Source organism: Staurois parvus, unplaced genomic scaffold (assembly GCF_062004578.1).
Source record: "Staurois parvus isolate SC_StPar_1 unplaced genomic scaffold, SC_StPar_1.0 ptg000114l, whole genome shotgun sequence".
NCBI classification, from domain to species: domain Eukaryota; kingdom Metazoa; phylum Chordata; class Amphibia; order Anura; family Ranidae; genus Staurois; species Staurois parvus.
The window spans coordinates 815,896-834,058 of NW_028317910.1; the positions used below are offsets into that span (position 1 = coordinate 815,896).

An 18,163-nucleotide genomic window follows, 5' to 3' on the forward strand; every position below is an offset into this window, starting at 1 on the left:
CCCTGTTATAGCAGGTTAGATTGTCTCTTCAACAGGGCAGATCAAACAGCTCTCCCTACCTAACTACTGCTTTAAAGGGAAACCACAGTGGTTTGAAGGCACACACACACAAACACGATATAAAAAGTCTACACACCTGTGTTAAAATGTCAGGTTTCTGTGATGTAAAAAATGAGACAAAGATAAATCATTTCAGAACGTTTTCCACCTTTAATGTAACCTATAAACTGTACAACTTCGTTGAATAACAAACTGAAATCTTTTAGGTGGAGGGAAGTAAAATGAAAAACTAAAATAATATGGTTGCATAAGTGTGCATACCCTTAAACTAATAATTTGTTGAAACACCTTTTGATTTTATTCCAGCACTCAGTCTTTTTGGGTATGAGTCTATCAGCATGGCACATCTTGACTTGGCAATATTTTCCCACTCTCCCTTGCAAACACACTCCAAATCTGTCAGATTGCGCAGGCATCTCCTATGCACAGCCCTCTTCAGATCACCCCACAAATTTTCGATCGGATTCAGGTCTGGGCTCTGACTGAGTCATTCCAAAACTTTAATCTTCTTCTGGTGAAGCCATTTCTTTGTTGATTTGGATGTATGCTTTGGGTCATTGTCATGCTGAAATATGAAGTTCCTCTTCATGTTCAGCTTTCAAGCAGAAGCCTGAAGGTTTTGTGCCAATATTGACTGGTATTTGGAACTGTTCATAATTCCCTCTACCTTGACTAAGGCCCCAGTTCCAGCTGGATAAAAACAGCCCCAAAGTATGATACTGCCACCACCATGCTTCACTGTCGGTATGGTGTTCTTTTGGTGATGTGCAGTGCTGTTTTTGCACCAAACATATCTTTTGGAATTATGGCCAAAAAGTTCAACCTTGGATTCATCAGAACATAACACATTTTCCCACATGCTTTTGGCAGACTTCAGATATATATTTTTGCAAAATTTAGCCAGGCTTGGATGTTTTTCTACGTAAGAAAAGGCTTCCGTCTTGCCACTCTACCCCATAGCCCAGACATATGAAGAATATGGGAGATTGTTGTCACATGTACCACACAGCCAGTACTTGCCATATATTCCTGCAACTCCTTTAACCACTTCCAGACCGGACACTTTTACCCCCTTCCTGACTAGGGCAATTTTCAGCTTTTAGCGCTATCTTACTTTGAATGACAATTGCGCGGTCATGCAACACTGTACCCAAATGAATTTTTTACCATTTTTTTGAGATAGATAAAGCTTTATTTTGGTGGTATTTATTCACCACTGGGATTTGTATTTTTTTTGCTATGTAAATGAAATGTCCAAAAATTTAGAAAAAAAGTGTTTTTTTAATAAAATTTTGCAAATAAATAATATTTCATCATAAATCTTAGCCAAAATTTATTCCGTTATCTTTTTAGTAAAAAAAAAAAAAAATCCAAATTAGTTTATAAGCAAAAATTATAATTTTTAAACATTTTTATTTTATTTTTTTATATTATTATTTTTTATTTATTTATTTATTTTTTTTACATACTGTCACCCTAGCAGTACAGTGTCACCATGGTGACACTGTACTACTTGTGAGGGGTGATGAAGATTTTTTTTTTTTTTTTTTACACTGATTGCTTTTACACCCATATAGAATGTAAAAGCAATCATTTCTCTTTCTCTCTGTGTGAATTCTTGCACTCATTGAGAAGAACTGAGTGAGCTGTGATTGGTCACAGCTTGTCACATGGTACAAGGCTTTTGTGAATAGCCTTGTACCATGTGACCTCTGTGATCATTCACAGATTTCACACATAGTAAGCAATGATGTCAGAAGTGACATCTTGCTTACTACTTTGCATGTGATCACTGATTGGCCAATCAGTGATCACATGATCGGGACCTCGTACAGAGGTCCCGTCCGACGATCGGTGTTTCACTGTGTCCGGAGGACACAGCGGGCACCGGATCGCGGTGCTACGTGCTCCCAGGGAGCGCGCACAAGCAGGGTGCGGGGAGGCCGTTTATAGACGGCCACCCGACCCTGCAGTGCCACCGTCCGGCCGTTTATATACAACGGCCGGTCGGGAAGTGGTTAATGCTGCTGTAGGCCTCTTGACAGCCTCCCAGACCAGTTTTCTTCTCGTCCTTTCATCAACTTTGGAGGGACGTCCACTTCTTGGTAATGTCACTGTTGCGCCATATTTTCTCCACCTGATGAATGTCTTCACTGTGTTCCATGGTATATCTAATGCCTTGGAAATTCTTTTGTACCCTTCTCCTGACTGATACCTTTTAACAATGAGATCCCTCTGGAGCTTTGGAAGCTCTCTGCAGACCATGGCTTTTGCTGTAGGATGCAACTAAGAAAATGTCAGGAAAGACCTACTAGAACAGCTGAACTTTATTTGGGGCTAATCAGAGGCACTTTAAATGATGGCAGGTGTGTCTTGACTATTTAACATGATTTTGAATGTGATTGCTTAATTCTGAATACAGCTACATCCCCAGTTAAAAAAAGGGTGTGCACACATATGCAACCACATTGTTTTTTATGTTTACTTCCCCCCATAAAAGATTTCAGTTTGTTTTTCAATTGTGTTGTACAGTTTATAGGTCACATTAAAAGGTGGAAAATGTTCTGAAATTATTTATCTTTGTCTCATTTTTTTACATCACAGAAACCGGACAACAGGGGTGTGTAGACTTTTTATATCCACTGTATATGCATAAAATTCTAAGCACTATGGGTTAAGCTAGAGCACCATCTCTTAAATATGGGACTGGGTATTTTGATAGGGGCCGAGTCACTCTGGGATGACTCCTTTATTTCAGTTGACACATTTAGATGTAGCTATTGACCTCAATAAACATGCTTTCTACAACAACCTAGAATAAAGTAGCCAACAGTGCAAAAAGATATAGAATATCCAGCAGCTGGAAATAACACTGCCTGCCTGGGCAGATAAACTATTTATGCAAAAAAAACAGAACTCAATAGACCGTCCCTAATCCTTTCAAAGTCTATATGTAAGTAATAATAGTCCCCTTATACTCTCACCAGACACTTTATGCAATAAAGCCTTGTATATTAACACATTATCTTCTCCTTCTCTTTATCTCGGTCTCATACACTGTGCATACTCCCAAGTGACATAAAAAAAAATATTCCATATAGTGTAATATGTTCTAAAACTTATATAACTTTCTAATAAAATTATTGTGCTCACTTTGCAAGTGGCAAAATCTTTACACCATGTGATATCGATAACCGTCCACCTTCCTTAAAGTAGAACTATAGGCAAATTTTTTTTTCCATTTTGGATATAACAAGAGAGGTTTATAATCCATGTCAGATTTTTTTTACCCATCTATGTCCCATTGCCCTTCACTTCCTGTCCCATAGCCAAACAGGAAGTAAAAAGGAAATACCTGTAAATTAAGGGAATTCCTTGGGGACCACCAGGTCATCAGAATTAGTGTCCCCATTAGAATATTTCCCCTCTATAACTTTTCTGGGAACAACCCAAAATGTGAGATTTTCTTTTACTTTCACTTTCAATAATATTGGTAAACAGGACAAATAGAGAGGGCAAATCTCCTTAATGGGATAACGCAATAAAAACTGCCAGGGGTTCTAATCCCCCTCCGCTATCCAAAACGTAAAAAAAAAAAAAAAAAGTTGTGCCTTTACTTATACTTTAATATTTACTCTTACCCTCAATAGAGAGGTTTCTTTCAACAATATATATGTGTCTCTTTCAAAACCTCCATCTAGATATCCTCTTCAAGCAAAATTTACTCCCAAAAAGGAAAAAACTAATTTAGTAGAGTATGCCATTAAATCATAAATCATCCACACATTTATATTCCAAACACCTCACCCTTCAAGACCATGCACCTTACCAAACTCTGGCTGTAAACACACATTTCAAATAACTTCACAGTGTTCTCTGTCACTTCACGGTTCCAATTTCCTTCTGTGTTCTCTGCCTCTCCACAAGCTCCCGGCATAGAAAATTAACACAGAAAACCTTCTCCAAAATGGCTACCGCGACATTTCTGGTTTGCGGCTGACGTCACCTCTGACGCATTTCATCACCAATCGATTGGTGACGAAATGGTGACGAAATGCGGCAAGAAGTGATGTTACTTGTTTTACACTTTCAAAGTTAGTACAATAATTTTTTGTTTAAATTCATCAGAAAGTGAACACAATAATTTGTTATAAATTTATATCAATTTTGAAACATATTTATTTTTTTTATTTCTATGTCACAAGGGAGTATGCACAGTGTATGAGATGGAGATAGAAAGGAGAAGATAATTTGTTAATATAAAAGGCTTTACTGCATCAAGTGTCTGATGAGAGCATACGGAGACTATTATTACTTACATATAAACTTTTAAAAGGACTGTCTATTGAGCCCTGTTTTTTTGCATAAATAATTTCTACAACAACCTGGTTGGGGGAAACTTAACAGCCTATAAAGTAGGTGAGCTGGGTGGATTTCAAGTACTGATAGAATCACCCAGAGCCAAACTCTGACTTATTGATGTTTACATCAGAATCTGATGGGTGATGCTGGAAAATGTTGGATTGTATGTGGCTGGGTTGGAAGAGCAAATAGCAAAATATCTAAAAGAAAACAAAAAGGTCTTCTTTCATAAGCTGAATGACAGGCAGAATGCAGCGGTTAAACCTGCCAAAAGGATTTGTATTTACAGTGGGTAAAGAAAAAAATTCACACTCCTTTAAAATAATCACATTTTGTTGCTTTGCAGCCCGAAATGAAGACAGGCACAGTTTTTGTTTTATCCTGGGTTATTTACTCGGTGCAACTTAGAACATCCAAGTGAAAGATATAACACCACAAAATGTGATTATTTTAAAGGGGGTGATTTTTTTTCTATACCCACTGTATCTCTATCCAGTTCTGCTAAGTATGCTATACAGCACAACCCTGTCTGACAGGGCAGGAGACCACATTTTTTTCTGCTGCAGTTAGGCTACACTGATAAGTCGTATCCCTCCCTCCAGTCTCCCAGCCTGTGACTGGATAATCAGCAAATTGATGAGCTCATCTTTCTGTCACTCTGCTCGCTTCTCCTGTCTGCATGTATCTTGCTAGCACATAAGCACTGTAGCACAAATGACTGGTAGACTTTCTTTGCTTGCATTAAGCAAAATATCTCTCTCTTTCTGCATATGCTGAGCCAGTTCAGGTGGACTGCAGCTTAGGCCAAGAGCTTCATCCTACATATATCAGATCATAACTTTTGTCACTGCCACAGGTTCCAGGTTGTTTCTGTAAAGCATACAGTATGGCACCATTTACCATTTCTGAAGTAATGCCTTAATACAAATTATGATGCACTGGTCCTGTTATTAAATGGGGCCTGCTGTTAATAGTACACATCAGACTTCTAAAGTGTCCTCTGAAGCAACATTGAGTTTTCAGTTAAAATGAGCCAATTACATTCCAGGTGCATTAAACAAAAGGTGTGTAAAGTAGAAAATCCTGGTTTTGCCAGGATATTGCAGACAAGGACCCTTGCTTTCTGGAAACAGTTGTCTCTCTGCAGAAGCAAGACATGTATCCTGCTGCGTCAGAGCTGGCACTCTCCAAACAGCAGGGAGTATGAACTTTGCCAATGGCAGAGCTAGAATGCGGGCTAAGCAGGGGGAATGTTAAACATTCCTGGTGCATCAAAACAAAAAGGTGTTCTATATCTGTTTATTTCTTTTGAATGCAGCCACAGTAGGAGTAGAAAAGCCTTCCCTTGACAGCAGATGCAAAGGAGTACTCTTGGTCTCATGGTTTTGTGTGGAAGCAGTTGTACTTGTGCAGAGGTCTGATATTAGTCCTACTGAGTCAGACATAAAGCTATGAAACCAAAAAAATTCATTCTACCTGCTGACTGAAGAGCTCTGAACTAGCAGGGGATGTTTTGAAACCTCTGCAGAGAGATCACTGCTTCCATTTAGAAAGTGTCCTTCTCTGCAGCATGCAGGCAGGGGACAAAGCCTTTCTACTCCAGTTGTGGCTGCTTTCTAAAGACAACAAATGTAAAGACTTTGAACACATTTTGTTTTGATGCACCTGGAATGTATTTAGCCATTTCAACTGAAAGGTCAAAGGTCTTTAAAATTCTGGTAAGAAAAGGGCCTGACCGCAAAAATGTGCAGGAAAATTTTTTTATTGCCCCCTTCAACAAATGATATATTATTTGTCCTTTCCTACAGCATTGTATTCATCAAATTGAGAGTTTACTCGGTTGATACAGGCAACAAATACAGTTCTTCTTTAGGCGCTTTCCATGCATGAAGCCCAAAATGGCTTGTGGACATGAAAGGAACCAACCAACACAGATGTGAAAGCACAGGAATCACATGAGGGCAGACATGGCTACACGACCACAGGGTGGCGCTAATAACACAGGAGGTGGGGAAAGGGGGAGGGTGTCACTTGTTTGTAAGTAAGCAAAAAGTTGCCTGCGACACTGTTCTTGGGAACGCTTGCGTTTGGAGGGGGGAGTGTTTTCCAAAACGTACTAACCTGATCAGAGACACTGAGTGTGGGCTAGTGAAAAACAGAAAGATATGATATGGAGAGGGAAACAAAATGAAAGTAAAAAAAAACAAAAAAAAATTTTTTTACAAAAAAAGTGGTAGTGGGCAGGACATGACTAAGAGGACCTACCTTCATGGGGATGTTAGTTATGGTGGTGGAAGCCAGGTCGAAGTGCAGCTGGACTAAATTATTCAATTTTGTAGCAAGGTGCCTACCAGCCCGAACGCTGTGAACTTCGCTGGTCAATACGGATGACAGCTGGTGACAAAATGAGAAGAAGCACAGAAATCTGGATTTAAGCATGTGTACACAGGCATTTCTGGAACATTTATCAAGAGATTTGTTTTACTTGCTGAGCTTTTGGTGCTAAAAAAAAAAAAAAAGTCCCCCCCCCCCCCAAATGACCCCTAAACCTTAAATCTGAACTCCAACAAACTTTTCCCTTGCAGTGGGTCTGCTCCCACATGCATAGGTTAACGGCTTGTTTCTGTTCAGGGGATTCGGAGAAGCAGATTTACTTACCGGATCCTCCATTCCTGCAGGTTCCTATATGCTGCTAGATCAGTTCCCACAACCGTTTCTACCCAAAACGCCAGAGTTCTAAGGTCCACTGATGTCATGAAGACTGATACAGGGTTCATAGCTCTGCATTGGTTGAGAGGAAAATGAATGACAGTCCATACCCCTGGAGCGTGTGTGGGCACTGTCTGCTGGGGGAGCAGAGGATCTGGTGCTTAATAACAGTGCTTTTACTGTCTCCTGGACTAAACAAGAATGTAACTCTTGCAGTGCAGGTACAGCCCCATTGCAAGGGAGAATTGTTAGGAAAAAAAAAAAGAAAAAAAAAAGAAAAAAGAGGATTAAACATCAGCCCAACTCCAAAAAACCAGATTCCTCCATTCCCTCTCATCAACATAAAATGTTTTAGATAAAACCCTTCAATTTTCATTACATACTTTATTTTAGATTCAGTGATGTTATCTCTGACAGGGTGCTGTACATAACTTCCTGAAAGCATCACAGCACCCTACCTCAGTACTCGTCCCAGGAGCTCTTAGCTCTGATGCAGGCAGTAGGCTGGCTATTGGGAGAAGTTATGTAAATACCAAAATGCCTTTATGGGTGGGTCAATCTGGAGGAGTAGGTGTTCCTAGGAGAGCTGCATGTGCATACAGACTGCCCTAGGTCATTCCTATGAGTGATGCTGAGCCTCCATGATAAAAAGAACTAAAATCCAAAAAACAAGAACAGACAAGATGGGAAGAAAAGATCTAGATGATGCTGGATGTCCTCCATCCAGGAAATGAGGCGGACTCTATTAAACCTGCTGCAGTTTCAGATGCACGCTGTGAGAAGCTCACAGTGTACAGTGAAATCAAAATAAGCATTTTCAGTACAGGAGAGGAGACTGTACAATTGTGCAAGACTTAGGGCTAGAGTTCAGCTTTAAAGTATAGTTTAGGAAATATTTCAAATCCTGTTTTTGTTTATTTTTGTTACTCGTGTCCGGTTAGGGATATTTCCCTTCACTTCCTGTCCCACAGACAAAACAGGAAATCTCTCCAATGTAAGGAAAATTCCTTTAGACAGTTGTCACCAGAACAGGTGTCCACACTAGGAGATTTTGCTTATATTCCTGTTACAGCTACATCTCTAAATTTTGCATTTTCTTTATTTTCAGTCCCAGTGATATTAGCTAACTGCTAAACAATTGGAATATAAACAGAGATCCTCCTGCGCAAAAGGTGAATAACCCTACTGTAAGCTGCCAACACTTAATCTGTTACCCAAACAGTGAAAATACCAAAATTACATAAATAGTGCAGCGCTCAAAAACTAACCTATATATACAAATAACTGTGCTCACATGCAATAGTGACACACATATGGTGAAATAACCTAAATATCAAGTGCCACTTAATGATGATCTAAGGTGTTCATAAAGATATGAAAAACGCTTATATACAACGTGGTAAAGAATGCATAAAAACGCATAAATATCAAACGCATAAATACATATAAAAAATAATTATAAATAATTTATAAAGTGCTCCAAATGTGGTAATGTGACCACATTCAATCAAATATATCTTCCAAAAAATCAAGCAAAAAAATAGTCCATAAAAAATAGTGGCAAACACATGCAAAGTGAAAAAGGTGCAAAAATATGCTAAAAAATTGTGCAAAGAGAAAGTGTCCTTGTTCCACAGCAGTGCAAATCTTCCCCTCCTACGGCTAAATTGCCTCCTCACCTCCTTACATCGACCCCTAAGGGCCACACAGCATTCAGGATCTCTCTGGATCCTTATCTCCTGGAGATCAGCACTTCTCCTGCCGTCCTGGATCACTCTGAAGGTATTCCCATTACCCCCACTCAGAAGCTTCTATAGGATAATTACTCACCATCCAGTGAGCAAGAAAGAAAGAGATCCTCTAAGTGCAGTATTTATCAGAGCCAAACGACACTTTAATAACAATGGTTTTACACAAGCATATAGCCACTCACATGTTTTTCCATTCCTCTCGACATGTGGGTGTACTGCATGTAATTAGAAGGACTTCCTGGGTATACCAAGATGGCGGTTGGCACCGGAAGTGCGTCACCGCGTACCGGAAGTTCGGCGTACTGGCGTGCCTACGCGTTACGTCACTCTTACTCGTGACTTCCTCTGGGCTTTTCAAAAAAAAAAAGCCCAGAGGAAGTCACGAGTAAGAGTGACGTAACGCGTAGGCACGCCAGTACGCCGAACTTCCGGTACGCGGTGACGCACTTCCGGTGCCAACCGCCATCTTGGTATACCCAGGAAGTCCTTCTAATTACATGCAGTACACCCACATGTCGAGAGGAATGGAAAAACATGTGAGTGGCTATATGCTTGTGTAAAACCATTGTTATTAAAGTGTCGTTTGGCTCTGATAAATACTGCACTTAGAGGATCTCTTTCTTTCTTGCTCACTGGATGGTGAGTAATTATCCTATAGAAGCTTCTGAGTGGGGGTAATGGGAATACCTTCAGAGTGATCCAGGACGGCAGGAGAAGTGCTGATCTCCAGGAGATAAGGATCCAGAGAGATCCTGAATGCTGTGTGGCCCTTAGGGGTCGATGTAAGGAGGTGAGGAGGCAATTTAGCCGTAGGAGGGGAAGATTTGCACTGCTGTGGAACAAGGACACTTTCTCTTTGCACAATTTTTTAGCATATTTTTGCACCTTTTTCACTTTGCATGTGTTTGCCACTATTTTTTATGGACTATTTTTTTGCTTGATTTTTTGGAAGATATATTTGATTGAATGTGGTCACATTACCACATTTGGAGCACTTTATAAATTATTTATAATTATTTTTTATATGTATTTATGCGTTTGATATTTATGCGTTTTTATGCATTCTTTACCACGTTGTATATAAGCGTTTTTCATATCTTTATGAACACCTTAGATCATCATTAAGTGGCACTTGATATTTAGGTTATTTCACCATATGTGTGTCACTATTGCATGTGAGCACAGTTATTTGTATATATAGGTTAGTTTTTGAGCGCTGCACTATTTATGTAATTTTAGCTAACTGCTAAGTTCCTTCTGAGAAGGGGGAGTTGAGTCACATCTGGGAAAGTGGAGCATATGGAGATGAGCTATGGAGTAAATGCTGGGAGAACACAGCAAAAGGAGCTGAGCTGCTAAATCACTGCTGGGAGGGTAGAGCAGGGGGAGCTCAGCCTCTCAGTCACTGCTGGGATGTGGAAGCCGAGCTGCTAAATTACATCTTGGAAGGGGGAACTGAGCTGCTGAGTCACTGCTTGGAGGGAGAAAGCTGAGCTGTTGAGTTCACTATTGAGAGAAGTGGGGACTGGGCTTCAGGGGGGAGCTGAGTCACAGCTGGGAGAGTACAGCATGGGAAGCTGAGCTACTGAATTATTGTGGGGAGGACATAGCAGGGGGAGCTGACCTGCAGAGTCACTGCTGAGAAGAGGAATATGGCTGCTAATTTACTGCTGGGAGTGGGGAGCGGGGAAGACAAGCTGCTGAATCACAGCTGGAAGGGAGAAGCAAATGAGCTACTGAGAGAAAATGAAAGTGTTTTTGCTGTAAAAACTTTGAGAAGGAATTACTCCACAGCACCTGCAGCTACAGAGGTTGGTAACTCATGTAATTGCTTGTTATGAATATGCAAATGTTTGAATATATCCTGACCATAATTGCAATGCCTTGTGATATTTATCCAAAATATGCGCTCACTGAAAATGAACTGATGTAACTGAGCAGTATTATCACAGTTTCTCGAAAAAAGATCAAAAGCCATCAATTTCACCTACCTCTTTCTTAGGCCGATCAGACACAAGACTCTCATCACCAACTGGGTATGTGTGAATTAATACCAGCTCACACTTCTGAATCTGCATGAGACTACAACAGACAAAGATAGTTAATAATGGTGGGAATGGTCCCCATGTCCAGAAACCACATCCCAGACTAATTACTCATAAACAAGTACATGTATACAGGAGTTTTTGGATATCAAAATAAATATACCGTCCCTACCAAATTAAAATCATAAAAACACTCATTTTGTATTGTGCATGTATAAAAGATCAGATGTAAAAAAAAAAATATATACACTTTTGTGTCACATATATCAAGGTAAACTACCCTTTCCCATCCACTGCTATAATATACAACTGTTCAGTGAATTGTTACAGTGCTCACCAGTAAATGGTAGGTTGTTGCGTTTCACAAATATACAAGATCTGCTTCCAAGAAGCCATATGAAATGGATATATATGATACCGTATGCCAGCATGTATGACACTAAGCTTCTGCAGTGTATCCACGGGGAGACTGCAGAAAATGGCCACAAGATGATCCCATCCCATAGAGCTATAGTCCTTGATTCGCTCTTCTATTGGATTTCTGCGACTCAATCTAGAGGTGGGGTGACCTCCTCAAATCAGTGGGGAAACTTTTTTTCCCTATAGTATCTTATAAAAAGGGTTCCACACAACCAAAAATGGGAGGGTCCCAAAGAGAGGAAGATACTCCTATACCATAAGGGGAAATCATGAAGAGATGACACAACATCAGCTCAGTAAACAAAGAAAACTGCGCCACAGACAAAACCAAAAGAACCCAAAAATAAGGAAACACAGATGAGTGCGATTATGGCTGCTGCAATCTTCAAAATGTGTCTAACTTCCACATTAGTGAGTCCTATAAAAAGTGTATATAGACAGCACTGCCGAAAATGTGAATCAAAATTACTAAACAGTTTGTCATATGTGAAAATGAAAAAATAAATAAATAAATGAACACCACCAGAAAATCCAAATAATGTCCGATGTATCATTAGGCCATTCAAATGATAGTTGCTTGAAAACCAAGAGAAAGGTGAACAGGTGCTGGTGCCATTAGTAACAGAAAAAAAAACTGGTGACCACTTCCAGATGACCCCACATGGATTTGCACTCACCACAATAGATGGACCTTCTATTACTAGATAGGCCTTACTGCTCCTTTTTTGGTTGGACCCACTGGGGTTTATTTACTAAACCTGGTTGACTCAGAATCTTGTCCACTTCTGCATAAAAACCAATCAGCTTCCAGGTTTTATTGCTGAAGCTTAACTGAACATGCTGAGGTTAGAAGCTGATTGGCTACCATGCACAGGTGCCCAAGATTCTGAGTCAACCAGGTTTAGTAAATAAACCCCACTATGTCTTCTAACCAACTTGACCATTCATATGTATCAGGAATGAGATTCCTTCCCATGCAATACACTGCCACTCAAAACAGTATCAGGGAAAAGGTTCATTGCGCAATGCAACCAACTTTATTAAATCATATAAAACCTAACAATAACACCGCACTTACATCTATATGTGCCTAAGGACCAGCACCAGGTGGTTAAGATGGCCGCCACCACCCTGACACCAGAAGCTGGCTTGTACTCCAGGGATGGGATGTAATGTATCAGCTGGGGAACACTGCTTCAACTAGTGTCGTCTGTAATTGGATGTCTTCATACGTCTTCCTGAAGAAGTCCAATTTCAGACGAACATTATTTGTATTTTCTGGTGTTCTGTTTTTTTTGCATTTTTACATGTGGCAAAATGTTTAGTAGTTATGATTAACATCAGCTCAATAAATAAGGTCTTCTTAAGTGGACGGGAACAATAACCTGCAGGCCGTACAAATGCACTCTAGGGGTTTGTACCTAGAAGAGATCACCGACAGACAAAACATTTCTTGGGGTTCAAAAGTAATTTGTTTTAAATCTAAAACTGGCTTAGCCAAATTTTGTGTACATACTGATCAGAGCCAGCAGCCAGCTTGTTGTGTTCATGTATGGTCTCACTGACACAGTCCTCCAACATCTGAACGTGGCTATCACTGAGAAAACAAAAGAAAAAGAAAAAGGTGAAGATGGGCAAGTGACAATATGGCTTGAAAAACTGACAGCAATGACAACCAGAGGACAAAATTGACAGGATAATGCAAATGATTCATGTACAGTAAAGCACAGTGATATCAGATTAAAGTGTACCTTGACACACTGCAATGGAAACCCTCAAAAGTCATAATTTAATGTTATCAATGAGACAGTTGTGCAAGAGTCAAAGCCAAAGTCGCATCCGAGTCGCACAAATCAAAAGCTGCATCAAAGTCGCAATGGAAGTCGCACGACTTTGGAGTTGCACAAGTGTGAATTTATTTATTTCAGGTACTTACAAAGCGCTGTCAATTTACGCAGCGCTTTACACACACACACACATATATATATATATATATATATATATATATATATATTGTACATTCACATCAGCCCCTAACCCTCAAGGGGTGTACAATCTAAGGTCCCTAACTCACATTCATACATACACATACTAGGGACAATTTAGACAAGATCCAATTAACCTACCTGCATGTCTTTGGAGTGTGGGAGGAAACCGGAGTACCCGGAGGAAACCCAGACAGGGACAGGGAGAACATGCAAACTCCAGGCAGGTGGTGCTGTGGCTGGGATGGAACTTTATTGGCAGATCTCTGTGAATGATTGATGTAGCTGTGTTGTCAGAGACCTACACAGCTGCGCATATTTCCAAAGTGACAGCTGACTCAGTGGAGAAGAACCTCCGCCCGCTTGCTGCTGCGGGGGGAAAGCAAATTTGGAGGTGGGTGGTCCAATTTGCACCAGGGTATAACACGCTCCAAAAGGAGGATTTAGTCTTTAAACCTTTTACCATAGTGACAGGGCCACTATAAAGACCTTGTTATCAACTTACAAAATTACAGGTAAAAGCACAGTAAATGAAGTATGTTACATGATTACTTGCAGTGATTTTGCTTTATAAATTAACTGAAGTGAATATTTTTTTTCACTTGTAATGTTCCTTTGAACTTGGTAAAAAATGTTACCGCTCAAGAAGAGTTAACTCTTGAGCACAGCCCTCATCCTCCTTGTACAGTATATTAAAACCCTCTCCTCTTCGGGGATACTCCAATTACTGTCTGTGCTGGCCCAGCTCCACTGCCCCCTCCCCCCAAATAACCTTTTTTGTAGGTTCTGGGGAAGAACCAATGAAGACTACTATAGAGGGTTTAATTTGAGTGACACTTGAGTCCGCTGAGGCTGCTGACATCACATTCAAGATGGCAGGGCCCAGCAGCAGTCTCAGGGCTTTAGATTGTCTACAAAAGGGAGGTTTTTACAGGTAAATAACAGGCCAAAATACATTTAATGCACATATAATTATATATTATATATGAGCAGAGAGCAGAGATAACCCGGTGATGGACTGTGGAGGGGGCGAGGGTGGGAGCTGCTGGCCCTGGCTCTCAGTGGCATGCTGAGGGGCTGAGCCAGCTGCCGGTCAGGCATCGGGGTGAATCCTGACTTTATTGTCAGGATCCCTGCAAAGCCTGGACTGGCTCTGTGACATCAGCCCACTGATGACTGAATCTGGGTCAGGACTGCAGAAATAAGTGCATTCCTGTGACTCAGATAGGAAGTATTGGTAAAAAAGCTTTTTAATGCTCTTATGTAAACCCCAAAACAATAATGTATTATACAGTATTGCACCTTACTAGTCCTTAGACTTGGGAACTGGTTCTCTTTTCTTTTTCTTTTTTAATCTTCCTGTCCTAGGGTGACAATGTTCACTCACTGTACTCTATGTATGTCGAAGCAGTGTTGTCATCGTAGGCTGTGCTCCTGATTTGGACTACATACAGCTAACCTCCATCTGTACTACTAAGAGGAATGGTGTTCTGTAGTTTTTGAAGAATAGTTGGAAAGGCTGATAGCATTGTTGGAAATTTCAGTTCAATACACAGGACCTTACAAGGGAACTGTATTTCTTGCAGGACCAACAAATATTTTCTGTACTTGCTGAAAATGAAAAAGAAAGAAAATGCAGCCACCACATCAAAGAACTGCTTAAGTGCAAGATATTATATTTTTTGCGTAGGTTTAGATAAAATGTATTGCAAAAGTTTTCATAGATCAGGTGTGAGAGCCAGATATCTAGTACCTATGAGTTTAAACACAACAGTCCTGCTGGATGCCATGCACAACTCTGCCAAAAGATTTATTTCTAAGGGTTTGTACCTCTTGGCATTGGTGAGACAGATGATGCGGCCCCTGTTAGCCACACGGTCTGCATTCTCCATTAGCACCGTCCTGGACTCATGCTGACAATCTGTGATCTTACACAGGGACTCCACCGCTGCCACCAGCCCATGAAGGATGCTGCAACACTCTGGATCTGCCCGGGGATTCGGAGGGCCAATCGAGGCCAAGGCTGCCATTAACTAGAAGAAAATAAAATAGGAGTTGTTTTTAAAAAAGGGTTTGAATTAAGGAACCAAACACTCAGACAAGGTGGATACAATGACAATAAGCCACTCTGCAGGGTGCAACAATTGGGATTGATGCATCGATAAAAGGAGCACTAGCAACAGTCCATATAAGTGGCAGAAAAACTGAAATTAGGTTCATTAACAAAAGGAGTTCATAAAGTTAGTAAACTGAAACCAATTTCAAAATAGGTAGATTCATATATGGCAATTTCTCTCCTTACCTCCTGCAAGTTTTGATCCTCTTGAGACCAACTATTCAATATCCGGGAACAAGAATCACTGACTATAAAATTCACCTACAGACACAGAAAGCATTACATTTCACTGTTAGGAAATCCCAAGACATGGCAGCTAAATAAATATGTTGTCTTTACCTGCGGCAGACAAAAAAGTTCTAATTAAAGCTGAACCCCAGCCTTCCCTTCAGTCTTGCACAGGTCTATACTGCTGAACCGATTGACTTTTGGTATGTGTCTACCCGGCTTAAGGGACCTCAAGTCCCATGCTCCTCTGTGGTATTTCTGTAATGCCACAGGGAGCACGCACACCAGGCTGATGCATATAATTTAACAACAATCTCCTTATAAGCTGATACAGTATGTGCATTTAATGTATTTTAGATATTTACATCCCTTGCTTGTATAACCATCCAAATCCCCAGAGCACTGCAATCAACAACCCCAGCAGATTCTAAGCTGTCATTCAACTGACACTCTAATATTCCCCTTTATTCCTCTTTATGTAGGTGTATCACTCCCCTCTACTGGGATCCATCACCAAGTCTCCTCTTGGCCTCTGGCACTTTCAGGTTTCACCAGAAGCACTGGCACCCCGACAAATCAGGAGACAGCTCTCCTGATTGGTGCTGCCCTAAACTGCAAAACCTGATGAAGGGGTCCTGCGAGAGTCCGAAACGTTGCCTTGCTGTAACTATGTGATCGTTTATTAAAACTTTTGGACCCATATTGGTGACCCTCGGTGTGCTGTGACATTCTCCCTTGCTAAACTGCAAAGTGACATGTGGCTCAGAGTTCCAGCAATGTGTTGCCATGCTTTAGGCTGGGCCCCCATCTAAAGTCCTTATCTATTATCCTGTGTCCTCTGCTCCTGCCTCCAGCCTCTTGGTACCCCATGACTCCTAGTGTGCCCCATGATTCCAAGCACTTACTCTAATGGAACCTTCCATGCCAATGCCCAGTACTCCTGTAGTCAGCTTGTGGATTTACAGGCTGACATGCCCCCTACCCAGCTTGACATACAGCAGTCAATCGATTTGAGCTCAAGAGGAAGAGTAGCTAAAGCAGTCATGTGACTGCAGCAAACCAGAGGTACAAAAGAAATTTTGGAGGGTTTTCATATTGTTTTGTAATCTGCCCCTTTCATGATGACTTTATACACTATCGTCTTTACATCTACTAAGTAAATTTGTTGCTTTGCCCTCAATGGGCACAGAACAGATTTAATTCTAAACAGCCAGGGCTGGACGAATTCTTATATGATCCAGGACACAATCAGTTCAATCAAGACACCAACATTACATTTTTAAGATCCTGGAAATGGGCTTCTACTGATCCACAACAGAAGACTGGATATTAGACACAGATGACACAGCTGTTATTACATTGACTAGAGGAGACAATTGTGCTCTTACCAGTTTCTTGAAGGGGAATATATCATACATTATTCTACAATATTCCACAGATGCTTCCACAGCGCACGTCCACAGTGATTTTGAGATTGGTGCCAGAGGGATAATTCCCTGCGTGCGATTTTTGGTGAGCATATCAAACTCGACATGCTGTCTGCAGGATTCCGCCATGTATGGGCAGTGATCGACAACAAAAACTGTCTTGTGGGACTCTGAAAAGGTTTTCATCTTGTCTACAAAGGAACAGAAAAAATGAGCAACTCTAATCACTGTACCAATTTCAATATAAAAATGTCATACTAACTTAAAGCATATCAAAAACAAAACATTTTTTTCCTCCTGATTGGCACCCATTTTTAAATGGTTGAGCAATGCACTGCTAGGCCTTACCCGAGTCTCCTGCTGCTGTATCTGCACTCCAGTGTATCCAGGTGACCTTAGTGCATTCCTGTGTCTCCAGTGACTTTTGTGACCTCTGAGCCTCCTCAGCATCCTGTGTCACCTCTCATCCCAGGATTCCAGGGCATCCCCAAGTGTTTTGCTACCTCGAGACCCTGGTGCACTCTCAGCAGTCTTTGTTACCCCGTGACCCCCGGAACTCCAGAGCACTCGGAGTATCCATGTCATCCCATGATCTCAGAGCACACTGGGCATCCTGCATCACCCTGTGACCCCTGGGACTCTAGAGCACTCTGAGCATTCTGTGTCCCCCTGTGACCTCAGAGTTCTCTGGGCATCCTGTGTCACCCCCTGACCCCTGGGACGTCAGAGCAATCTCAGCATTCTGAGTCATTCTGTGACCTCAAAGCACTCTGGGCATCCTTTTTTACCCCCTGACTCCTGGTACTGTAGATAAATCTGAGAATTTTGTGTAACCCTCTGACCTCAGGGCTCTCTGAACATCCCATGTCACCCCCTGGCCTCTGGGACTCAAGATAAATCTGAGCACTCTGTCACCCGGGACCTCGGAACTCTCTGGGCATACTGTGTCACCCCCTGACCCCTGGGACTCCAGAACAATCTCAGCATTCTGCATCACCCTGTGACCTCAGAGCACTCTAGATATCCTGTGCCACCCTGTGACACCAGGGAAGCCAAAGTA

General features: G+C 41.2%; 1 protein-coding gene across 2 annotated transcripts in view; it reads right to left on the reverse strand.

Annotated features, from left to right (window-relative positions):
* INTS13 (integrator complex subunit 13) overlaps positions 1-18,163 on the reverse strand; it is a 45,418-nt gene that overhangs the window by 22,107 nt on the left and 5,148 nt on the right. The window contains exons 2-8 of one of the 2 annotated variants that reach the window (XM_089671688.1): positions 17,065-17,294; positions 15,635-15,709; positions 15,163-15,365; positions 12,864-12,944; positions 10,874-10,964; positions 6,688-6,816; positions 6,544-6,567 (exon numbers count right to left, since the gene is read on the reverse strand). In XM_089671688.1, the coding sequence (XP_089527814.1) occupies positions 6,544-6,567; positions 6,688-6,816; positions 10,874-10,964; positions 12,864-12,944; positions 15,163-15,365; positions 15,635-15,709; positions 17,065-17,289 (828 nt within the window). In that variant the 5' untranslated portion in view covers positions 17,290-17,294. The remainder of the gene's footprint in view (positions 1-6,543; positions 6,568-6,687; positions 6,817-10,873; positions 10,965-12,863; positions 12,945-15,162; positions 15,366-15,634; positions 15,710-17,064; positions 17,295-18,163) is intronic. The other variant, XM_089671690.1, reaches the window with a different exon arrangement.